This window comes from Carassius gibelio, chromosome A20 (genome assembly GCF_023724105.1).
Source record: "Carassius gibelio isolate Cgi1373 ecotype wild population from Czech Republic chromosome A20, carGib1.2-hapl.c, whole genome shotgun sequence".
In the NCBI taxonomy this organism is placed as follows: domain Eukaryota; kingdom Metazoa; phylum Chordata; class Actinopteri; order Cypriniformes; family Cyprinidae; genus Carassius; species Carassius gibelio.
The window spans coordinates 26,476,681-26,502,159 of NC_068390.1; the positions used below are offsets into that span (position 1 = coordinate 26,476,681).

A 25,479-nucleotide genomic window follows, 5' to 3' on the forward strand; every position below is an offset into this window, starting at 1 on the left:
GCAAGATAATAAAATAATAAAGTTTATTACTCTCACCATTGCGATATAAAATCTTCATAATTCATTTTTGTCATTACTTTGATCTGCAAAATAAATAAACAAATAACAATTTGATCATAAATTACTCGTTCCAAGAAGAAAGTTAATAATAATACAAAGGTACCAAACCAAGAGAAAATGCAGAATTATCTCACCATAATAACAGTTAAAACAATCCTTAATGAATAAAACAGTCTGGAGCTTTTAATCTCCATAGGTAAAACCCATCTCGCCTTCCTACTGTATATAAAATCATGAAATGAATCCATCAGTGTCCTGATTTTTCTAAGGAACAACCACATGCACATACTCCCTGACATTGGGTTCAGATAAACAGGGCACTTTGTGATATTAAAACCATTAAAAAAACGAATAATACCAAAAATACTGCTTACCGAGGCTGAAAATACATTTCTAAAATGGGCTTTTCGAACACTAGGAAGGCACTATGTAGTGTAGATTTGAGTAAATCAGGTGGCAGTTACATCCCTGCAAGTATTAGTGTAGTGTTTCAGTGCCATACCAATACTGTCCTCCGTACACGTCCATCAACAATGATGCATTTCCCTCAGCTAACCCAAGACTTCCTGTTTTCACCCTTGCGTGCTCCAGCTTCTCCTTTGGCCATCGCTGTAAGGGCTGCCAGGTTGGGACTAGATCCCGAGAGGTTCTGCTTGTGTTTCTGCCTCAACCGTTTAGCGGTACCCGACGCTTTCACGACCCGATTTGCTCTCACAAGAACCCCGTAACCAGGGTTGCAGTGGAAGTAATGGCGACCGCCAACCGAACCATCGTTTTTACCTGGAAATGAAGAAAAGCATAATTATTTGGTGCATACAAGAGAAGAACATCTGAAAATTAACAGTCCAATGATCTTGCGATTAGACATCATTTCTAATAATTGGAAAAGTTGGTAAGTGGACCACTGTGTAGTTTATGCAAGTGTACATTTCGTAAAAAGGCACATAGTGAGCAACATTTTCAATCATACACAACTACGAGTCAAAAGCATCATTTTCATCTAGAAATGTTTTGTGGTGGATACGAGAAGATAACCATGCGAATCACTGGTCCTTTGATCATACAATTAGAAGTCATTTCTAATAACTGGAATAGTTGGTTAGTGCACCGCTGTCTATGCAAGTGTAAACTAGTCCACAACATGTAATACCTTGCACCAGAGCTGCATTTCCCAAAACCATCATAAGCTTAAGCAGATCGTAGAAGCCATTGGCTGCAATGGAACATGTCAATTTTGCAAAAACTTTCATATAAATCGCAAAAAAGTTTTCACGCTCACATTCACGCTCATATTTTTTAGGCACTTTGAAAAAGGAATATTTCACAAAACTGCAATGGAAACCATTTTTTCAATTTACAGGTCACCCAGCGTATGTTAAAACACATGATCATTCTTTAATGTAATATAACCTCCAAGAAACACTTCATATGAGGCCACTCCCAGATATAAGGGGCTTTCCTTGCCATTCATTCTTGGATAATATTAATAAAATATCGCACATCTGTAATGAAAACGCAGCTATTGGCACCAATGATGCTTTTGGGATACGTAGCCCTGGCAAGTACTGCAAGATGTACTATAGTTATGCATGCAAATGCTCCTTAAAAACAATATTTGCAAATCCATTGTCCAAGAAACACTGGTCAAGAGGTTACAAGTTCTTTCCAATGACTGGAATCTGATATGCATGTCAGTATTATTGTAGACTACTGATGTATTGATCTACTGAAGTGAAAGAGCATTACCAACCTGCTGGAACATCAAGTTCCACTCCAACCCAAACACCCTTTGCAAAGTCAGTTGGTCCTACGTAACGAACGGTTCCAGTTTTATTGGTGCCCACAGTGACGTATTCCCCCTCCTTCAGCCAGTCGGGAGTCTCAAGACTTTCCTCTGAATCAGAAATGATCTCCAGTCTTTCTTGAGACTCGCTCAGTGCAGATGAAACGTTAATTTGTTTAGTTTTACCCTCTTCCTCTTCTTCATTCAGGATCCCTTTGAAAGACTTTAGGCCAGAGGTCTTGACTCTGTGGATTTGGAAAGGGTTGGAGGTGGGAGCAGGAGTGAGTTTGACGTTTTGTTCAGGTCTTGATTGTTTGGTAGGCACTAATGGCTTAGCTTGCTTTACTGGTACTGATGGATCAGCTGTTTTTGAGGCAACTGGTGGTGCTAATGGTGTAGATAATGGGGCTGAACAAGATGATTGGCCAGATGAAGAGACGTTGGCTCCAGAGGCTTCTTGAGGTAAGGAATCAGAAACACTGAGGAGTTTTCCAGGAGATGTATCTAGAAGAGACACTTGACCATGTTCTTCTGATGTCTGGGATTCAGTAGGTGGCTGTTCTCCAAGTTCTAGGTCGGCTGGTTCACGTTTTGACTGATGCTCCGGGGATGTGCTGCTTGTTGGCACAAACTCTGTTTTTGGTTCACTCTTTTTGGAAGAAGAGTCTATTTTGGCCTCTGTGCTGTCGATGAGAGGAGGATCAACATTCAAGGCCTCTGAGAGAGTCACTATGGAGAGACTTGTGGAGATGTATCCACTTGAGACATCGCTGAGGGAGCTGTTTGATGAATCACCAACTGGACTTTGCTTGGGGTCTTCAACCTCTACAGGAGCAGGAGGTGAAATCTCCTCAATCTCCAATGGAGGAATAGGAGATAGAGACTCTTTGAGCCCTGGAGAAACAGAAAGAGGTGGAGCCTCTCTGACCTCTGTAGAAACAGGTGGAGATAGAACTTCCTCATCATCTGGACAAACAGATAACGGTAGAACCTCCTCAGCCTCTAAAGGAGGATTAGGAGCTGGAACTTCCTCATCTACTGGAGGAACAAATGCAGGTAGAACCTCCTCAGCATCCAAGGTAGAATTAGGAGGGGGAACCTCAACCTCTGGAGGAACAGATGAAAGTAGAAACTCAACCTCACCTCCTGGAGGAACAGATTGAGGTAGAACCTCCTCAGCATCCGAGGTAGAATTAGGAGGTGGAACCTCAACCTCATCTACTGGAGGAACAGATCGAGGTAGAACCTCCTCAGCATCTGAAGGAGAATTAAGAGGAGGAACCTCAACCTCTGGAGAAAGATTAGAAGGTAGAACTTCCTCAACCACTGGAGGAACAGAAAGAGGTGTAACTTCTTTAGGAAGTAGAATCTCCTCCTCATTTTCTGAATTTGGAGTTTCCATTGCATGGCTCTGAGGAGATCATACAGATCAAGCTAATTAATAATATACACAGTAATAAAAGCAACTTTTAGGTTTCCCACAATACCACATCACCAGATACTGTTCACCATACTAATAAGCAGCTGCATGGAATACATGTAGACTTACTATCTGGATGTCAGACATGGTTTCTGAGGATATGGTGGATGCTTTAGTGATCTTTACTTTATCAGGAATAACCGGAAAAATGGGCACAAAGGAAGTAGATTCTGATTCTTGAGTGGTTTCTTTTGATGGACCCTGTGGAGCCTTCAAAAAAAAAACCTTTATTTTACTATACGTGTTTTTTACAGTACCATTCTGGGCAGTATAAAATAACCACATGGGTTAAAGAAAGGTTAGGGGGAGATTAATGGTTAGTTATTACTCAGTTATTGTAATTGCTTTAGTAAGTAGATAGTACGTACACATGAAACAGGACTGTAAAATAAAGTGCTACCATAAAATGCATCCAAATGTTTTCAACTACACAAGTTCAGACAAAAATTGTTTTATATAAATATAAAAATATTATTACTATTTAAAAAAAACATATCATACCAAACAAATATACATTTTATTTTTCAGGTTCTAACTGAACAGACTTACCAGTTCATAGCTGTTGATGTCTTCAAGACTGGCAGATTGCACAATTATACGGGGCAGGTTCTAGGTGAAATTAAAGGGTGAAAATATTATCAAGTGTTTCACCAGGAATATCTGGTAAAACCAAAAATAACGCATTTTGCAATACAACTTGATGAATATTATTTTACTGGTTTAATGGTTTTATATATTATTTTTATTATTGCCTATAAAAAGCTAAATAATTTAAATACACATGAAACATAACCCTGAACTCAAAATGTAAAAATTAACATAATTCAGGACATTGTGTGGTAATCACTGCTTCTAAATCTAGAAATGTTTCCTGAAGTACGAGCCTCAGAAGGTGTTGCTACCTGCTCACAGACACCAGGAGGCGCCGTCTCTTTCTTCTCCTCTTTTTTGGACAACAGAGTCTTGAACATCTTGGGTACTGGAGATACTATAGCTTTCACTGGGGAGAAATAAGATGCAGCAAATCCTGAGAGACCTGCAGGAACATGGGTTTGAGGAGCAGCAGAAGAGAGAAAGATGGAAAGACAGAAGAAAAGCAGAGGAGAAATGAGCAGGGAACCCATGAGAGTAAAAAAATAGTGCAAAGCATGAAAAACAGATCAGCACCTTCAATGAAAGCACAGTGGCCAAATGAAGCGCAAACACTTTTTACCAACCCGTTTTACTCAATAGCATTTTGATGACATGCACCAAACAACTGCTGCAAACACAAACCTTTAATAAGCGCCATGCAGTGCTGGTTAATGCATAGGCCAGTGGGTCAAATACAGTAACAACTTTCAACTTCTTATCTGAAGTGCCACTTGCTTGCTAAGGTGTTGCTAAGTTGTTCTCAGTGCTTTTAACAAGTTGCTATTGTGTTTTGTATGTTTGCTAAGGTGTTCTGTTGTTTTTTCTGGTTTGTTGCTGTTGGCGTGTAAAACTCTGGAGTAAAGTCAAACAGGTAATGCAAGCTCCGTCTCACCTGTGAAGTGAAACGTGGACAGCAGAAGAGGATGAGGACAGTTACCTGGCTCTGATTTTTGATTTTCTACTGACGCTGAGTGAGATGCACTCTTTGTGGCTGATTTTGGTGTAGAAATCTCCTGCCGACCGTCCCAGCCACTCTACAGAAAGTCAAAGCACGGATACAAACCATCAGTAAACAAGCTCAACTTCTGGATGGACAGCAAATAACTAATAAAATGAACCTGAAAATGAAACAAAGACACAAATACTATACAAATCAGAGTATCACAGTAATAAGTCACTGCTTGCTGTTCGTAGTTTCCCAAAACAGTGACCAGTGTTGGGGTAGTAACGGATTACAGTAACTATATAACTTTTTTGGGTAACTAAGTAATGTACCGCATTACACTAATAATATTGGTTACTACACTACTTTACTAGACTATAGGAACGCGCTTTCCTGCGGTACACATGCCGTGTTTGCCTGTGTGTAAAGTTCTGGGCCGGGTTTCCCGATAACGATTGATCTTAGCGCTTAAGAGTGATTTCTTCGAGTAATTTTACGATCGTTCGTTATTGTTTGATGTGCGTTTCCCAACATTGCACGTAAAGCAATTGCACAGCTGTGCTTCAAGTGCTATGTACGTTTGTCAAGTGCTGAAATGTCATCTTATAGACAGTTTCATCGGGCGCACGCGCCTGGCCCTAAGTTAACAAAACGCAGTTAAAGTCACGGTAATGAGTAGACTGAAGTTGGGCTCAGGTGGTTGTGATGTGGGATGTGTTTCCCATACATTTAATTATTTTTGGAGACTCGCCACGATTTTAAATCCAAACAATTTTCCAAAAAGCTTTGTTGAATAAACATGAGCACACACTGCACATTTAAAAATATAATATAATAATTCCTTACATTTATATGTTTAAATATCGAAACGAGACACAGGTGTTTTTATATCACTGTATTTCTGAAGGAAGACTTGATGAAGCAGCGTTTGTGAGCTCAGTGCTGCTTTGTTTACAGCTGTTACCGGGGAAACCTCTATTTCTCACACTTTAAAGCATCTCCTGCTTAACATTTCTTCAATGTTTTATTTTTAACAGTAAAAACCCCTTTAACAAAAAATAAAGTTTGCTTAATTTTCAATATTTTAAAGAAAATCTAAATGAATGTTTTATGCCTTCATTTGATAAACAGAAAAATGTAAATACACAGAATTTCTGAAGGGGAAAAAAAAAACATTTCATAAGGCTATTTTAAGAAATATGTAATAAATGAAGTTGTTTTTATGCATTGAAATAATTACACATGCTAAAAAATCTAACATATGGTGAAGAAAAAAAAAAAATTTAATAGGGCCCTAAACATAATTAAAAAAAAAAACTTTTAATAAATTGCTGTGAAAATGTATAAGTGTTATGATTTAAATTAATTAGACATGCTTTTTAATAAATACAATTAAATTTAACGTAAAGGAGTTGAGAAAAAAATAAAACAAAAAAATGGAATCCAGAAAATTTAAACGGAAAACGGAATTTGGAAAAAATTCAACAAAAAGATTTTTAAAAAGTAAAGTAATAAGTATTGAAGTTACTTTTCAAATGCAGTAAGTAGTAAAGGAATCTCATTACAATTTACAGAAGTAACTAGTAACTAATTAAATCTTTTGAGTAACTACCCCAACACTGACAGTGACATACACTAAGTATGTACTGAACTGTAACACAAACCAAACTATTGGAAATCTGAACTGTTATGCCACTAATTAAGGTGTTTTTCTCTCACTTTATTGTCTTCTGAGTCTTGGCTGCTGGACAGATCTTTCCTACTGCCAGAGAGCTGAAAAATAAACAGCTTATATTTCATTTCTAGTTTAAGTTTAAGCTGATTTAGATGCTTAGAGATGTTGTTCGGGTCTTACCCGGTGGACACTGGATGAACTGAGGCAGCGTTTGGGAAGCTTTCCTTTATCTTTCAAATGCTCCCTCACCGAAACCTCCTGAATTCACAAAAGAATACAAAGATGACATGTTAGTGTATATAGCAAAAAAAACAAGCGTTTATATTCTTATTTGGCACATGTAAAGTAGATGCAACACTGCATATGTACAGGAGCTCATGAGGTATGTCAGACCTGTCTGAGACGGTCCAGCGTGAGGATGTTGTCCACCGCTAACACACTCCGCAGGTATTTCTCGATGGCGGCTTCACTCTCGGCTCCTGGGTTTTCGGTGCTGGCAGCCAGTCGAGCGAGCATCTCTCGGTCCTCAGAGCTCTGAATGTCCTGTCAACAAATGCACAAACCTGTTTCTGGTACCTGCTTCTCATAGACTCATGTACAGTGACATACAAAATCAAGGGTCTTTTCAGAAGAAGTTAGTACTTTTATTCAGCAAGGATGCATTCAATTTATCAAAAGTTAAAGATATTTGCTATTATATTTTATAATGCATTTCCATTTCAAACAAATGCTGATCTTTTGAACTTTGTACTCATTTCTCGTGCAGAAAATCATCATATCAGAACGATTTCTGAAGATCATGTGACACTGACGACTGGAGAAATGATGCTGAAAATTCAGCTTTGCATCACAGGAATAAAATACATTTTAAGATATATTTAAATGAAAACAAATATTTTAAATTGTAATAATATTTCACAATTTTACCGTTTTTTTATCTAATTTTTAATCAAATAAATGCAGTCCTGGTGTGCATTAGAGACTTTTTTCAAAACACCTTGCAACTTCTGAACACTAGTGTGTTTATTATCTAACTCACATTGCGACACAAGAACCGCATGCCTAAACAAGAATAGATTGCTCTTTCACGTACCCCTGGGATATTCGAGACGATCTCAAACGTGACTCCACAGCTGTGAACAGAGCTGCGGTGAGACATTCTCCTCAGCAGACTTTGAGCAAAACCCTGCAGGAAGAGATCCGATCACTAAAAGAGCAGTCGATAAGAAACACAGAGGTATCTTCATCAGTCACACCTGTCGTCCGGTGAGGTTCACACAGATGCGCTTGCGTAGCACCAGCTGCATGTGCGCGGGATGACTGAGCTGAACGATGGCACGGACGGTGAGGTAAATCCTGTGATCCGGCCCCGTCGCTCGATTCAGCTCAGGGCTGTCGTGAACGGTGCAGTCCCATGATGCCTCTGCCTTCACCTGTGGGAAGAGAGACAACTTCATGTGACATGGAATATCCTGGTTCTTTGTTTGGTTTTTTTACCGATAGTCTCCTCACCTGATTCTCATAGTGTTTGACGATCTGTAAGTCCATGAAATCATCTTTATCTTCTCTGTCGAGCGCAGCATCCAGACCTCCAGCGAGAGGAGCGGACAGATGATCATAGAAATCATCAGCTGCAGACAGACAGAACAGAGAAATGTTGAGCAGAAATTATGCATACGACAGGGATTCCTAACCATTTTGTCAGCTGAACCCAATGTAAGATATTTATTCAAAGTCCCACTAAGATTTTAAAGTTAATATTTCAATAATTTAGCAACACAAATATTTCAGCTTAAATTTTTTTTTGGATTGGTTTTATTTTAAGTACCGTATTTTCCGGACTATAAGTCGCACTTTTTTTCATAGTTTGGCTGGTCCCCTTATAGTCAGGTGTGACTTATTTATCAAAATTAATTTGACATGAACCAAGAGAAAACATTACTGTCTCCAGCCGCCAGAGGGCGCTCTATGCTGCTCAGTTCTCCTGTAGTCTACACTGAAGACATAGAGCGCCCTCTGGCGGCTGGAGACGGTAATGTTTTCTCTTGGTTGTTGGTTCTAAATAAATGCGACTTATAGTCCAGTGCGACTTATATGTTTTTTTCCTCATCATGACGTATTTCTGGACTGATGCGACTTATACTTATGTGCGACTTATAGTCTGAAAAATACGGTATGCATTTTATATTTTTATAAACTGTATATTAGACGGTGGTATAAATAAATCAGATATATCTTTATAAAGCTGAAATAAAATAAAACTGTTATTATCAGACGCTTTTATCAAAAGCGACTTACAAAATAGGCCAACAGAAGCAATCAATTGTAGTATTAAAATAACTAAAAACAGATCCCAAACTAAAAGCTAAAACTTTATAAATACTACCTATACACATTTTAAAAATAAAATAATTAGAAAGAAATGACAAATGCATACAATTAAAATTTCAAAACTTAACATTTAAAAAAAAAAAAAAAACATCAAAAATATAAAGGGTAATATTTCCTTGGCAACTAACTGAAAATCTAAAACTAAAAAAAATAATAATAATATAAATTAAAAAAATATATATATAAAAATGCCAAAAGCACGTAACATTACCAAAAAAGTAATATTAAATATTAAAAATAAAAAAATTAGTCAATTTAAATATTAATACAAAATAAAATGGTATATAATAATAAAATATAACACGCATTTAAACTAATTACATATTTTATTTTGATTGTTTTTATTTTAACTTTACATTTATTATTAGCATTTCAATTGGCAATAAAGACAATCGTAAGTGATATTTCTGTTCATGTTCCAAATCATTCACACATGCGGTCTATTTCAGGTATGATGCTCCCTTAATAGGCAGCTGCCTATGTAGGAAGTAAACATCCAGGCAGTAAATACAGTAAATATTTACCGCTGAGGTCCAGGAAGATGACCGGGATGTGGGTCTCCATTCCTGGAACAGGAGCCCTGCAGAAACAGGAGGGAGACAGTGAAACTGAATGACCCAAAGAGGATTACAACAAGCAGACTGTGAGATTTCAGGAGTTGGTTATGGTTAGATAAGGCTAGTTCTATGATTGTTTGATAGGAGTGATGTATATGGTGTCACACCACTCCGCTGGGGCTCCTGGGATAGCGCTGCCAGCAGAGGGCACCAGCACAGCGTTTCTCTCCTCCGTCAGCGTCAGACGACACTCCAGCAGCTGCGACTCGCTCTCCACATCCTCTTCGGACTTATCTGTAAGGTCAAACAGAGGTCAAACACGTCTCTCACTTTCCCCAAAGAGGTCAATCTATATTCCACTGATAAAACACATATGATTTATAATGCAGTTCATCTAAATCTCATCTTGCCTTGCTTGCCGACAAGTTTCTGGAGACGTTGGTCCAGATATTCCTGTCGTCCAGTTAGAGCCGTGAGCCACCGGACCCTCAGTCTTTCCAGATCAACCTCCTACAGACACAAACATGCAGAAATATTTCATAAGTTACATTATAAATGTCACTTTTGATGACATTAATGCATTCTTTCTAAACAACAACAACAAAATTGAATAATAGTGTTTACAAATCAGGTTCATCCACATTTCCATTTTTATATCTCCGTGTCTACTCAATATTCAGCAACTTCGTCTCATCCTGATGAATGACTGTGACAACTACAGACATATCATAAACATGGTTTACATATTTCCAATGGCTGAAAAGTCATTACCTGATAACTGTCCACATCTTTATCTCCCACCTTCAGAAATAACAGGAAAACGGAGTTAAGACCTGTACGTCTGAAAACTAAACACGAGCCTAAATGAAAAATAATTATAAACTCAAGCTCACTGAAGACATGTAGACAGTCAGCGTTTAAAAAAAAAAAAAAAGAATAATAATCACAAGCAATAAGACGATGAAACGATAAATAAAAAAAGAAATGCGACATGCATTGTTTTAAGTAATCAAATGTATAAAAACACTGCATATACTGTTTACATTTTCTTTTTAAGATACAATAGTGATTTAATCAGGCAGGGAGAGATTTTCTCTCTTTTGTTGTTTTTTTTTGTTGTGCACACATGTGTTTTCTTTCTCAGCTGTTAGCTTTCACTTAGGACCTAAATGACTGTTTATGAGGATAATTGCAAAGACTTTCTGTGTGTCAAAGGCATTCTGACACTTACACGTGTGTATTTAACCGTTCAAGGCTTATAAAGCAGCAAAATACCATCTTAAAAACACATGCAAATGATGTTTAGCACAGCAACGTCATGTGAGCATGTAACAGAGACTATTATTCATAATGTCTACTGGTATATCACTGTCTTAACTGTGTTTTTAGTGTACATCCCAGGGAACACATGTTAGGAGAAAATTGTTAGTTTGAATGCAATGTAAGTCGCTTTGGATAAAAGCGTCAGATAAATGCATAAATGCACATCTGGTTGTACATAACAGATAATTTTCATTATCATATTAACTATTAAATCATAAAATCTGATTAATCATAGGGTCACTTAGTGTCATTCAATTTTAAATAAAAAAATATATATTTTAGTTTAATGCATACAATGTTTTTTTTTAGGGTCACCTGTGATTTTAGTGTTTGAGTTGGTTCTAAATGCTCTTAAAATGTGCAAACATTCAAACGGTTACTAGTTTAAGATGGGTTATTCACCCTCTGGGTCTCTGTGCTTTTGCCAGATCGAGTCTGATGGACCTCCACATTTCCGATGGAGACGTTGAGCACAGACTCCGTTATCAGAGGCATGGTGCCGGAGTCCTGGACCGAACGAACCTCCACCTGAACACGCCTGGACTGTCCCTGTCACACACACACACACGTCAAACACAAATCAGATCTTCTACAGTGTGTTTTCCACCTCTAATGCCCACACAGACCTGTCTGAGCTGAAAGATTCCTCCTGTGCTGACGTCTTTAGCTGGCTGAACCTCCACCGGCACGAACTCTCCAGCATCATTCAGCTCCAGGATCTGAACCCAGAGCTCCAGCCTGCGCGTCACTTCACTCCACCTCAGATAAAAGCTCCAGTTAAACCCCAATAACACCCTAGTTTGAGCATTACTACACCCAAACGTCAGCCAAACACTTTCCTTTCCACCTTCTTTCATTAATACATAGCCAAAACTTTCTATGAAAGAACATGCATGCATTGTATACGCTTTCGTTATAGAACCATGAGTTAATGTAGCCTCACCTATAACATGTTTGGGATCTATGAATTCATATTTCTATTGTATAAATGTCATATGCTGATACCTATGCAATAGATCAGTGCTGTAAGAATCTTTAATAGTTTTGCATCAACAGCCAATCAAGTTACATATGCAAAACACCATGTCCGAAGACAAGGAGTCGCAAACCTTCCTTTATTATATTATATACAAGTATAACTATTAACTATGCATGTGTACCTCTCTCTGAGAGAGCGAGTCTTTGCCTGAATCACCCCCAGGTCCCAGAGAGCCAGATTCCTGCGTGGATTTGCCTGTTTGTGACCATAAACCTCAACAGCCAATGCACCGTCCATCAGAAACTCCAGAAAGTCTTCAGTCACGGTCACTTCTAGAGTCTACAGATGTAAAAAAAGAGACGTGTGATGACAGACAGTGTCTGTAAAAACACGGAGAGATAGTGCCAATGCAATGCTTTCACCTTGCATTTGTCAAACAGCACCAGAGTCTGCGGCTGTCTGCTGCTGGGGGCCGTCAGACCCACTTCTGGAGCGATAAACACCGGCTCCTGCTGCTCCCAGAAATGATACTGACAGAAAACGAAGTTTGAGAGGTGCTGAGGCAATCCAGTCGCCTGCAACACCTTGATCTGGAAATAAAAACACACTCAACTACGGTTCATAATTATTGCATGTTTGTTCGGAGACGTGCTGTTTTATCTGACCATGCAGGTGAGTTTGCGATCTTGCATCTCTCCGTCTGGACTGCTCTCAGAGCCCCCCGTCTCACGCTCTTCCAGGTCTCCACTCAGACGCTCCACTTCTACGTGAAGACGACCCGCCACCTGAAGACACACAGAACCAATGGCAATCAGTCACTCTTTAATAATCTCTTCTATTCTAATCAATCTGTGTGTGCACACCTCTCCCTTCTGGTTGATGATGGGCACCGTGTACTGCAGCTTGACGTCATACAGCAGACAGGACAGGAAGACGTTTGCCACACCGATCAGACTGTGGTTCTCCTGCTCGTCGAAGAACGGATCGGCACGCTTGAAGTACGAACGCATGGCCTGAGAACAGACAACGAGGATGAGGTGAACACCTTTACACATACTTCATGTATGAAAGTCATGGAAAAACTAATTGTACATTATGTTTCCTTTAAGGGATTCCCAAACTTTTTTTGTCAGCCAAATCTTTGGCCTAAAATATTTACTCGAAGTGAACCCCCTGAGAATTTAAGCTAATATTTTAATAATTTAACAATTTTTTTTTTTTTTTTTTACAGTTCACTGATGTCACATGACATGCAGGTAAAAAACAATATTTTATATATGTATATTTATGTTTGGATATGAAAAAAATATTTGTTTTCAAACTAAAATTACTTTATAATCCATATTTAAATGCTTATTTTCTAAAATATTTTCTTTATTTATCTCTAGCTTTTCAGACAAAACACTAGTCTCAAGCCAGAATATATATATATATACGAATATATATAAATAAATACATACATATATATATACACACACACACACATACATATATACATATATATACACATATATATATATATATATATATATTATATATTTATTTAACCACCATACCCATTTTACTGTATTATTTTGATTGTTTTAAAATTAAAACTATTATTTAGATATTTAATGCTTAGATTGTTACCTCCATTAAAACATAACATAATATTAAGCAAAATGTATAGAAAAAAATTATATATGTAACTGTTATGAATTACACTGGATGGTTGATTTTACTAATTCTTTTATCACGCAAAGTATACTTAGGCTCATATTAATTGAGAGACTTAAATATTTGTTTTTAAATATAATTTTTACATAATAAAATGTACACTTACAACCTCATATAAACTGAGAAACTTATATATTTGTATTTAAATTTAATTTGTTTTATAAGAAAATGTATACTTAAAGCCTAATATTAATTAAGAGACTTCTATATTTTTTCCTAAATATAATTATTTTATTATATAATTTAGACTTTCAGTTTGTGTAGCCTCAAATTACTTTTGAGATACATTTCTAATTAAAATTAAAACTTAAAATTTCAAATAAAATAACGAAGGTAAAAAAAAAACGTATTGAATAATCTAATGTTAAAAATAAATTACATTATTCAAATATAAAAACAAATGCAATTTTAATTACATAATAACAACAACAACAATAATAAATGCTACATTAATAGCTCCAATAATTGCTGCTGGTGTAAAAACACAGTATGGTAATTGTGATGAATGTGATTGGACATACAGGATCGTCCTCGTCGTAGTCTTTCCACTCCTGGTAGAGCTCTCTCATGTCCACCAGCCGGTTCTCCATCTTCTCCATGGACCAGATCTGCTTCCCTTTGCCCTTCCTCCGGACCTCCACGGCGGGCTCGCTCAGAACCGTGTCCCGCTGCGCTCCAGAAATGTTTAATGTTTAAATCACCTCCTCTGACTGCTCACCTTTACAGACTAAACCTAAACTCACAAAGAACTATTTCTGGCTGATGAAATACATTTTAGAATTAATGATAATTAAAAAAAATTTGTATCGTTTAATGTTTGGGGTTGGTACGATTTGTTAATTTTTTTAAGTTGTTTTCTTCTGCTCAACAAGGCTGCATTCATTTAATAAAAAAATACAGTAAAAACTGTAATATTGTGAAATATTATAACAATTTAAAATAAATGTTTTCTATTTGAATATATGTTCAAATGTAATTTATTTCTGTGATGCACCGCTGTATTTTCAGCATCATTCCTCCAGTCTTCAGTGTCACATGATCTTCAGAAATCATACTTATATTCTGATTTACTGCTCAAGAAACATTTCTGATTATTAGTTGTGCTGCTTCATATTTTTGTGGAAACCGTGAGATTTAGAAACAATCTAAAATTCAGATGAACAGCATTTATTTTACACACATTTTTGTTACATTATAAATGTCTTTAATTTCACTTTAATGCAACCATGCTGAAAAAAATATGATTAACTTTCTATTTTCTATCTATTTTCTTTATTATACAATTATTTATATATAAACAGACCTCTAACACTATTCTATCAGTTTTCTTTTTATTATTATATTTAAAAGCCCTTTCTTTGTCTTCTGTGTTAAGCTAACTGAGACTTGTTAAAGCACTTATATATAATTTCTTTTTTGTTGTTCTACAGACGGTGATAAATATGTGATCTAGTTCACAGTTTCCTGAGAATGATTTACGAAGCCTTGCTTGTTGACTGAATCACGTAAATGAATCAATCTTTCCTGACCTTGCGGTTGGCGTTGAGGTTTGCAGCCGGGATCTGGAGTGTGACTTTATATTCGGTTTTCTTGTTGAGCTCTTCAGCGATGAATCCAGCCTCCTGAACCAGCAGATTGGCCTTCACGATCTGCTCTTTCAGCTTGCGCAGGCTTTGATTCATCAAAGCTTCCCTGAACAGAGACACAGAGACATGATATGGAGTACCAGTGTTGGGGTAGTTACTCAAAAAATTGAGTTAGTTACTAGTTACTTCTGTAAATTGTAGTGAGATTACTTTACTAGTTACTGAATTTGAAAAGTAACTTCAATACAATACTTTACTTTTTTACATTTTTTAGGGAATTTTTTCAAAATTCCATTTGAATTTTTCTGAATTCCATTTTTTTTTTCTGTTTTACTTTTTTCTCAACTCCTTTTTAATGGTTAAATTTAATTGTATTTATCAAAAAGCATGTCTAATTAATTTCAATCATAATACTTATACATTTTCACAGCAATTTATTACAAGTGAAAAAAAATAATAATACATGTTTAGGGCCCTATGAAATTTTACATTTTTTCTTCACCATATGTTTGATTTTTTTTTAGCATGTGTAATTATTTAAATACATAAAAACAACTTCAATTATTACATTTTTCTTAAAATAGCCTTTTTCCCTTCAGAAATCCTGTTGTGTATTTACATTTTTCTGTTTATCAAATGAAGGCATAAAACATTCATTTAGATTTTCTTTAAAATATTGAATATTAAGCAAACTAAATTTTTTGTTAAACAAAGGGGATTTACTGTTAAAAATAAAACATTGAAGAAATGTTAAGCAGGAGATGCTTTAAAGTGTGAGAAATAGAGGTTTCCCCGGTAACAGCTGTAAACAAAGCAGCACTGAGCTCACAAACGCTGCTTCATCAAGTCTTCCTTCAGAAATACAGTGATATAAAAACACCTGTGTCTCGTTTCGATATTTAAACATATAAATGTAAGGAATTATTATTATTTTTAAACGTGCAGTGTGTGCTCATGTTTATTCAACAAAGCTTTTTGGAAAATCTTTTAGTTTTAAAATCGTGGCGAGTCTCCAAAAATAATTAAATGTATGGGAAACACATCCCACATCACACTAATACAGACTAATACAGTTAGAGAGTGTGTGCGGCCGGCTCTCACCTCTCGTCAGTGGACTGGCGCAGTGGGCTCTGAGACGACCCCAGGCTGGTGTTGAGCTGCTGTTGCTGCGTCTGCAGCTCTGTGGACAGACGTCTGCGCAGCTGCTGCAGCTCCTGCTCGTACATCAGCCGCTGTCGCTCCAGAGCCGAGCGCTTCTCCTCCTCATGCCTGCGCTCCAGAGAGTAAAGCATCGACTGCAGCGGCTCTGAGACACACACACACACACACACACGCATCTCACTTATTCAAAACTAAACTATGCTTTAAGCTTAGGATACATCTTAGTCTTCCTTTGTAAATTAAGATCCCATCCAGTGCTGTTGTTCTTTATACATTGCTTTTGTTGTTTTGGTTTTTATATTTATGAATTTATCTTTTTTTTTTTTTTTTTTTTTTTTTCTCTTCTTGTGCAGTAACATAATATCTTTTGAGATGTACATGGTTTGCATGAAAGAGTTGGATACTAAAAAGATAAGTTGGTCAAAATCAGGGGCGTGTCTAGGGGGAGGCAATGCCTCCCCTAGGATAAGCCTTGCCTCCCCTGAGAAATTATCTGTCCCTCTGATGATAAATTAAAACTTAAAAGTGGATTGTTTTGTGCATATTTTTCCATAGCTTGCAGATGGGTCTGATCCAACAAAATCCAGTTTGGCGCTGTTTGACAGTGCGCGCTTCGGGGGTAGGCGCTCAGAAAAAGTGCATCATGTGAGAACAGAACGCTAATTGAAATGTTTACCTGGCAGAACTTTAAAGCAGTGGCGTGTCCAGAATGGTGGCAAAAAAATGAGATTTGCCACCACAAAACAGCGTATTGGATCGAAGTGCATTGACAGCTGAACAGCTTGATTTTGTCCTCGATTTCTGCCGAGGGTAGGATGTTAATAGTTTTGGTTGTGGGCGATAAAAATGTCTCTACAATCTGCTTTCGAAGAAATATCATTGCATTGTGTGCTGCGCACATTCTATCAGCTGCAGTTCTGGCCCAGCGGGATTAATATACTGCGACATACATTAACATCACAGTTAACTCATTCACATTTTTTTGCATATGTCTAAATCCTTACTGGTTATTTAAACGTTTAATTCGTTCGTGTCCTTTTCTGACGTGCGGTTTTTCTGAGCACAAAGTGCGGCCCGAAAACGAAAAAGACCTTCGAACTGAGCCTGATGTAATTGCTAAGTTATGTTTTGTGCTAATACTTTCAAAACACACAAGGTTTATGTATAGACTATGTTTAAAATGAAAGTAAACAACTGAAATAAACAGATGCATATATGAATATTAGAGGCGCTCAGGTCTTAAAGGGACAGTAGGCTACATGCTGCCGTGTGAATTAAAGGGATAGATCACCCTAAAATTTTATTTCTGTCATTGTTTATACACTCACATGTTGTCCAAAACCTATATTAACTTCTTTCTTGTGCTGAAAGCAAAATAAGATATTTTGAAAAATTAGGATAACCAAACAGTTGCTGGTCCACATTGACTTTTATAGTAGGGGGGAAATTACTGTGGAAGTCTCATTCAGAATTTTTTTCTTCACTATTTAAATTTTTGGGTGAATTATATGTTAATGAAACAACAAACACACAGAGAAAAATCAATACTCTATACTCGTGACTGAAAAACTTTAATTCAGTTGCTTTAATAGGATTCAGTGTATATAGTTTTTATTTTTATGTTTGTTCATTAATTTTTTTTTAATGCTCCTGCTAAATACACCCCTTGTACCTGAAAATGAAGCACTTTATTTGTATATAATCTGTATTTGTAATGTTTATCTTTGTTCTCATTTTTTAATAACAAAGATAAAATAATGACAAAGATTTTAATCCATACTCTTTGGCCTAAATATCTGCCACACTCTTTCATATTTTGTTACCTTAAAAGGCTTTATAATAGGGAAATTAGTTTGGCTGTGATGCTCAAACAGCTAGCAAAATAGAAAAACCAACATGACAAATATGATAAAATCTTATCCATATTGTTCGATTTTTATTATATCACCCACCCCTGAGGGAGACCAAACCCATACAGACTCCAACCCCCCATAAAATAATAATAATATTTGCCTATGGCAAGCACCACTAATAAAAATTAAAAAAAACTATATTTAAAAAAAGTTATGTTGCCTCTGCTAATAATATCATAATTGAAATTCTTATAGTTTTACAAAAATAGCTTTTATTTCAACTCTCTAAATCTCCTGACACCCTGTAGCCTAATATATTTCTAGGCCTACATGTTTACATTTATATTCATTCATTTAGCAGACACTTTTATCCAAAGCCACTTACAACCACAGAATAACATTCAAATACTGTTCTCATACTGTTCAAATGAGAATATCACAAAAAATTTTTTTACCTGGGGCTGCATTCACAAAGAAACTTATAAGAGGCTACAAGTAGCTCCTAACTGGTGAATTTAAGAGAAACTCTTACAAATAATGACTGCTAATGTGTTTTACTAGGAGTAATTCACGAAGCATTTCAGCCCTAAAAGTAGCATCTACTTCTGGACCAGCTTAAAAGAAGAAACAAATTAATTAACCTCCTGTCTATACAAATGTGAAGATTCATTTAAAGAACTCTCTTGTCCTTCTCGGTAACCTACTTGTGTAACACGTCTTCTCACAAGCAAACACCTGTCACTCATTATCAGGCAAACACCGTGATCTGTTATATATATGAATCTGTTATATCTGTTGACCTGGTTTTTATGTGATAGCCCTATAGTCTAATAGGGGCCCTGTGCCTATCTCTGGGTTCCTGGCTTAGAAAAAGATATGCATTAAAAAAGATTGTGTGTAATATAGCTTAATTTTGTGCCGATATTTTCAGTTGTCTATGTTGCCCCCCCAAACAAGCCAAATGCCCCCCCAAACATGACATCCTGGTAACCCCTCTGGTCAAAATGCAGAGAAAGAGAATTGCTATATTTTTAGCAATAGCCAAAAAACAAAAAACAAATTGCATGGGTCAAAATTATAGATTTTTATTTTATGGCAAAATTCATTAGGATATTAAGTAAAGATCATGTTCCATGAAAATATTTTGTAAATGTCCTACTGTAAATATATCAAAACCTAATTTTAATAGCAATATGCATTGCTAAGAATTAATTTGAACAACTTTAAAGAAACTTAAAAAAAAACTACTTTTTCTTTTTTTTGCACCCTCAGATTCCTGATTTTCAAATAGTTGTATCTCAGACTAATATTGTCCTCCTAACAAACCAAATACTTTAATATGTTTTATTTATTTAATAATAAAGGTTTTAGTGTCAACATACTGTATCATGGAAAAACTGTCCATATGAAAAGATGGAAGATATTATTTTAAATATAATTTGCATACTTTTATTTTAGAAATGAATACAAATTACACAACACACACAATACATGCATCTATAAAGATGGAAGTGTTGAGTGTTAAATATGTTTAAATGCTGGAAGAGGAAAAAAAAAATGTCCATGAGACATGAGAAATATTAGTGGATATTTTTGTTTACATGGACTCTAAAAAGTATTTCTAAAAAAGAAAAAGAAAAAAAAAATAGAATAAAGAAGAAAAAAAAATGCAATAAAGAATTTCTCAAATCTGTTAATTCTAAATCTGTTCAAAAGCCTGAATACACATTTTGTGTGATGTTGTTCATTTTAATAAAAAAAATTACTAAAAAAATAAAAATCATGATACATGAGAAATGCTAGCAGATTTTTTGCTTACAATTCTTTTTTATAAAATTGTAAAAAAAAAAAAAAAAAGAAAGCCAAAAACTCTTTGACACACATTTTAAGGTTCATTTGATGTAATTCAATAACAAAAATATATATTGACGGATATTATTGTTTACACATGTTCTCTAAAAAGTCTTTCTAGATAAAAAAAAAAAAAAAATCTATAATAAAAGAAATGATTCTCATTTTGTTGTATCCATTTTTCATTCTATATGACAAATATTAATAGTTATTTTTGTTTAGACATGCTCTCAAAAATAGGCATGGTGATTAAAAATGTAATGCAACTATAACATTACAGAAGAATACACTGGTACAACTGCCACCGAATTAAAAACGTAGCACTGTTCACCTTCTCTTGGATCTCAAAGTGTTTTTAAGTCATTTGTAATACGTAAAGCAGCCCAGAATCAGCTTTAAAACAGGTTCAGATAGTAACAGGCTGTCTGTTGTGTCTCTTACCGTCGTTTCCCAGCGCTTTCATCATGACTTCTGTCTGTGCCGACTCAAAACTGAAGCTGTTGTCACTGGAGGCGTGACTGAGACGGTCTACATCCACATCCAGAGCCTTTGTCGTACACCCCTCCTCATCCTCAACACCAACACGATACACATTCGACACGCTGAGCCTGAGAAACACAGAGGGAACCCTACAGTCACTACACACTCACACACACACACTTTTCAGGGGTCGTTAGAGGAGAGCACATACTAGATGATATCATTAAGATTTTAATCAAGCACAGTGATCAATCATCGAACCAATGAGAAACATCTAAACTCAGCACTGACCTGAAGAAGTGGTTGTTTCCCCAGAGGATTCGATCCCCATGATGCAACTGGACGGGGGACGAGACCACAGTGCCGTTCACAAATGTGCTGCACACAGAGACCGACACATACACACATATCCTTACATACTATCACTAGCTACAGAGCAGAGACAGACTAATGCATAGTTATGATTACAATTTATTTACAATTATTTATACAATTGTTTTTTATTATCTATATATATATATATATATATATACACACACACACACACATTTGATATTAATTTGATTTATAATGAATATATAAACAAAAATATGGATGAATAAATACAATTAAATAACATTTTTTTCGATTGTTATATACTGATAATTAATGTGCACTAATGATTTTGCATAAAAAGTGCACTATTAGCGCAGATAACATTAATTAGTGCACATAAATAATGCATTGTTGTGCAAACAAATTCAGTACGTAGTGCATTATTTGATTATATAAATGGAGTATATAATGCAAATGGTGCATTATTAGTGCAACACAGTGCAAATAACTTTTTTTACTAGTGCAAAATACATAATGCACTGTCAGTGCAAATATATATTGAGTAAATAGTGCAAATAAATAAATCTTCTGATTTCAGCATAATTTACATTCAGTGTTACTTCAGTATAATTGAGACACTATTATAGTTTTTATTAATATTTAGAATTGTTTCGAATTTAACATTTAGTTTTTATTTTTATCATTTCATTTAGTGAATCTAATTTGTGTAATTTTGTTGTGCGCTTTTGTCATTTTTATTAGTTTATAAATAAATCACAGATATAATTTAAGAACATTAAAAATGTTTATATATTTTTTAAATTTCAATATCAGTTTTTAGAAATGTTTATGTCAGTTTTAGATATTTTAATAGTTATTTAAAGTTCAGCTTAATTAAATAATTTCAGAAATCAACTAAATAAATAATGTTTTAGTAATACTCTTAGAAATCATTTTAGATTGTTTTGTGTAGATTTCACAGTTTTGCGTGTAATACTCCACTTGCCTCAGTCTCTCTCTCTCTCTCTCTCTCTCTGTGTGTGTGTGTGTGTGTGTGTTTGTGCGTGTGAGAGAGAGATTACCGAGCGTTTCTCTTCGGGGTGAGCGTGACTCCCGTCTCTAGGTTGATGTCTATAACACAATGCTCCGGTTGAATTGCCAGACCACACAACTGAATGTCCTGAGAGTCTGCAGAACCCACACGAGTGTGTTCCTGCACAAACACACACACGTCAATCAAAATACAACACCTCGTCCACACCAAACTTCACCAAACAAATATTACAGCTGACAGTCAATCAACCGTTTCTACATGCAAGCAGATGAATAGTTTCAGAAAACATATTCCAGCGGAGACCGTGACGCTGATCTTCATTAATGTGTGTCTGTACCTTTAAGTAATAGAGGAGCAGCTCGTTGAGGGCGGGGTCAGCGTTCAGGTTGACCAGGAAGCATTTATCATCAATGACTCTGATCCCAGACGACTGCAGAGAAATTCCCAAACTCTCCAGCTGCTTCTGTCGCTCCTGAAGAGCCAAACACACTTCCTGAGGGCTTTAAAATCTCTTAATATGCACAAGATCCTGACAAAACCTGCATGTGGTGATATGCTGACAAATACAAATAACCGATCAACAACTACACACTGAAATAGTATTTTCTTGTAAAACACTCTCCACAATTTTTTTGTTTCATTTACAGTTTAAAAAAATTATTTAGTCTTTCTTAAAATTTTCATATTTATTTTCATTAGTTACTTAGTAATTTTTTGTGAAATTTACAAGCAATTTCTGAGGAAAAAGTAAATCCTGCAACATTTTTTTTCTTGTACAATTAAACAACTATACAAAAAAAAAAAAGTACAAAATGGGCCTGAAAATGTAAAAATATTTATTGATGGAAAACATGTATTTTTAGGGTACAAAATGTAAGAGAAATAGTTAGCAACTATTTATATATAAATGCTACTATATATATATATATATATATATATATATATATATATATATATATATATATATATATATATATATATATACACACACACACACCTTTGTGGATCTACCTTGTTGTACTCATACAGTATATACTCATAAAATGTTGAGACAAAAGACAAAAATGAGAAAAAATCTATTAAAGGTTAATAAAAATGGTCAAAAAGCCATTAAATCATTTAAATAAATATTTAAAATAAATTAATACTTAATTTAAAATATATATTTTTTCATAATCTACCTAAAACACAATCAGTGTAAAAATGGCCAAATATCAGGCAATTAATCAAATTAATTATTCTTATATGAAAATGTAAATATGAAGGGATTAAAAAGTAATTTAAAAAAGTATTAAATAAAAATATATAAATAAATAAATGAGAATGGGGCAAATTAATTAATTTTTAACTTAATTTGAATTAAAATTAATTCAAGATTTAAATTCTTACATATTTACTCAATTCACAAAAAAAAGAAAAATAAAGGCAACAATTTTTTTTTCTTTTTTTTTTTTCTGGCACACACATATAAAAGCATGTGTGTGTGTGTATTTAATACCTGCGCGATCTCCTCAGTCTTCCTGAGTTTCTCCTCCCAGCTCACGGTCATCTCCTGGATCAGCTTCTCAGACTCCTCCAGTCTCTCTTTGAGCTCCGGAGCTTTCATTGACTTCACACACACACACACACACTGATGAACACAGTAGCTGGAGGTCACTCACACACACACAGCGGTCAAGTGTTCTTGTGCAGTACCTCAGCCTCGGTCAGCTGGCTGCGGAGTTTCTCCACCTCCTCTCTCAGCTCTCTGATGATTCTGGCGTTAGGATCTTCATTAACCACGGCGTGATTAACGATGCTCTTGGCCCGGTCTGCGTACCGAAGCGTGGACAGAGTCTCGTCGTAGTTGTCGGCCGCTGGACTCACCGCTGCAACCATAGCTGTGCGGCTGTTTCCTCCTAAACTGTCCTGATGTGACAAAAAAAAAAAAAAAAAAAAAAAAAAAAGAGAGGAAATCACATCAGTTTTGAGGAAATGGCATCATTTCCACAGATTTTGGGAATTTTATATGAAAATATTTTAGAAGACTTTTATGGTGTTTTTGGAATCCTGACAGCAACACTGACAATATGGAAGGTTTTCATGCATTTAAAAAAAAAAAAAAAAAACATTAATGCAGATAAAGTAACAGTACTCAGGCACTGAATAACCTTAGAGTGAGAAATTAATATTTTGGGTCTTGAAAACGAATTATAAAATTCTTAAAGGTCTGCAGTAGTCAAATGAAGTTGATCTTCACCTTCAGTAACCATGTGAGCACTGAGTCTCTGTAAGGAACAAATTTACTCTTGTTTTTTCCTGCACCCTGCTCCGCCAAAGCCGAGATCACCAGTCCAAGAGTGGTGAGGGACCTGAGCACAAAAACACCCACAACACTACACCTGAACATGTCTGTGTGAAACCATAGACAGAAATCAATAACATAAGAACATCGATTCAATTAAATGATTAAATGACTGATAAAAAATACATTTATTAGAAAGAAACGGATAAGAACAAAACTAACAATTATTGAGAAAGCAATTTATTATTTCAATAATTAAAAAATTAAATTAAGTTTATTCAAAAATAAGTATATTTACAATTATTTGTAAAAAAAAAAAAAAAGTGTATTTTTATTACAATTTTTACAAAACAAAAATGCATGGATGACTTGTTTACAATAAGACTAGTGACATGCATTTACATTTCATGTCAACTTTAAAGCAGCTTAATGTTATTAACTGAGATACTATTTTTTTTTTTTTACATTTTAAATAAATAAAGAGCAAGCCACGTAATTAAATAGTAAAAAAAAAAAAATAATAATAATAATAATTAAAATAAATGCTTACTTTACATAAAAAAAATAAAATACAAAATAATCCTGACACTATCTGCCTAGGACAGTGCCAAAGTGACCAAATATCAGCCGATTAATCAAATTAAGTAATTTAGGAACAGCAGATTCAAAAATCCCCAACATAGGCATGTGTGTGTGTGTGTGTGTGTGTGTGTGTGACCTGTTAATGTTGCTTCCTTCTTTGAGACGTTCTCCTCCAGCTCCAGTTTTATCAGCTCTCTCACTTCCGGCCAGATCCACCAGACTGAGCTTACTCACCTTCTCTCCACTCGTCTGAAACCACACAAACAATTACATTTTCTGAAGAAAGTGTGAGTGGTGCAAACATTTACCCTGTCTTTAGAAAACATAAATATCTAGCTCTATGTTCGATTCCATTTAGTGTAAAAATGACACACTTTGATTAAAAGTGTTTATTCAGACTCTAAGAGGTCAGTCTGCATCTCACCCCAGTCTTCAGGTCTCGGAGCGTGTGCGTCAGAATGATGTTGAAGACGGCGTGCGAGCGGCTGCTCTCCTCGTTCATGTTCGTCGCCGCCACAGTGCGGGATTTATTCCCCTCCGACATCAGAGACTCGATGTCCTGAAAAACCAAACCAAAGATATTCCCAATCATCCGGCTTCAGCACTGCGAGCATGTGACACAAAGAGCTTCATGAAGGTGATGGAAGAACCTTGTAGCTGGTCACAGCGAGGCGGGACAGACCGTCTACATACGGCCCCAACACCTTATGCTCCCGGACCCTCAACGCCTGCCGGCTCCTGAGAGGAACATCAACCATGTTTGCAGTGCACAA

General features: G+C 35.7%; 1 protein-coding gene across 9 annotated transcripts in view; it reads right to left on the reverse strand.

The window, feature by feature from the left end:
• Positions 1-9: 9 nt before the first annotated feature.
• kif13bb (kinesin family member 13Bb) overlaps positions 10-25,479 on the reverse strand; it is a 39,139-nt gene continuing 13,669 nt past the window's right edge. For 3 of the 9 annotated variants that reach the window (XM_052534824.1, XM_052534825.1, XM_052534823.1), the window contains exons 9-43: positions 25,357-25,444; positions 25,131-25,265; positions 24,843-24,955; positions 24,080-24,191; positions 23,536-23,748; positions 23,339-23,449; positions 22,178-22,312; positions 21,869-21,999; positions 20,763-20,849; positions 20,433-20,599; positions 16,228-16,432; positions 15,070-15,232; positions 14,062-14,208; positions 12,688-12,837; positions 12,490-12,609; positions 12,247-12,414; positions 12,006-12,163; positions 11,472-11,604; positions 11,248-11,394; positions 10,294-10,323; positions 9,933-10,032; positions 9,690-9,816; positions 9,490-9,545; positions 8,087-8,205; positions 7,831-8,007; positions 7,668-7,760; positions 6,968-7,117; positions 6,755-6,832; positions 6,619-6,672; positions 4,894-4,990; positions 4,226-4,359; positions 3,873-3,932; positions 3,393-3,533; positions 1,811-3,254; positions 10-840 (exon numbers count right to left, since the gene is read on the reverse strand). In XM_052534824.1, coding sequence (XP_052390784.1) covers positions 608-840; positions 1,811-3,254; positions 3,393-3,533; positions 3,873-3,932; positions 4,226-4,359; positions 4,894-4,990; positions 6,619-6,672; positions 6,755-6,832; positions 6,968-7,117; positions 7,668-7,760; positions 7,831-8,007; positions 8,087-8,205; positions 9,490-9,545; positions 9,690-9,816; positions 9,933-10,032; positions 10,294-10,323; positions 11,248-11,394; positions 11,472-11,604; positions 12,006-12,163; positions 12,247-12,414; positions 12,490-12,609; positions 12,688-12,837; positions 14,062-14,208; positions 15,070-15,232; positions 16,228-16,432; positions 20,433-20,599; positions 20,763-20,849; positions 21,869-21,999; positions 22,178-22,312; positions 23,339-23,449; positions 23,536-23,748; positions 24,080-24,191; positions 24,843-24,955; positions 25,131-25,265; positions 25,357-25,444 — 5,776 coding nt within the window. In that variant the 3' untranslated portion in view covers positions 10-607. Of the gene's footprint in view, positions 841-1,810; positions 3,255-3,392; positions 3,534-3,872; positions 3,933-4,225; positions 4,360-4,848; positions 4,991-6,618; positions 6,673-6,754; positions 6,833-6,967; positions 7,118-7,667; positions 7,761-7,830; positions 8,008-8,086; positions 8,206-9,489; positions 9,546-9,689; positions 9,817-9,932; positions 10,033-10,293; positions 10,324-11,247; positions 11,395-11,471; positions 11,605-12,005; positions 12,164-12,246; positions 12,415-12,489; positions 12,610-12,687; positions 12,838-14,061; positions 14,209-15,069; positions 15,233-16,227; positions 16,433-20,432; positions 20,600-20,762; positions 20,850-21,868; positions 22,000-22,177; positions 22,313-23,338; positions 23,450-23,535; positions 23,749-24,079; positions 24,192-24,842; positions 24,956-25,130; positions 25,266-25,356; positions 25,445-25,479 lie in introns of all 9 variants that reach the window. The other 6 variants (XM_052534822.1, XM_052534821.1, XM_052534820.1 and 3 more) reach the window with 4 other exon arrangements.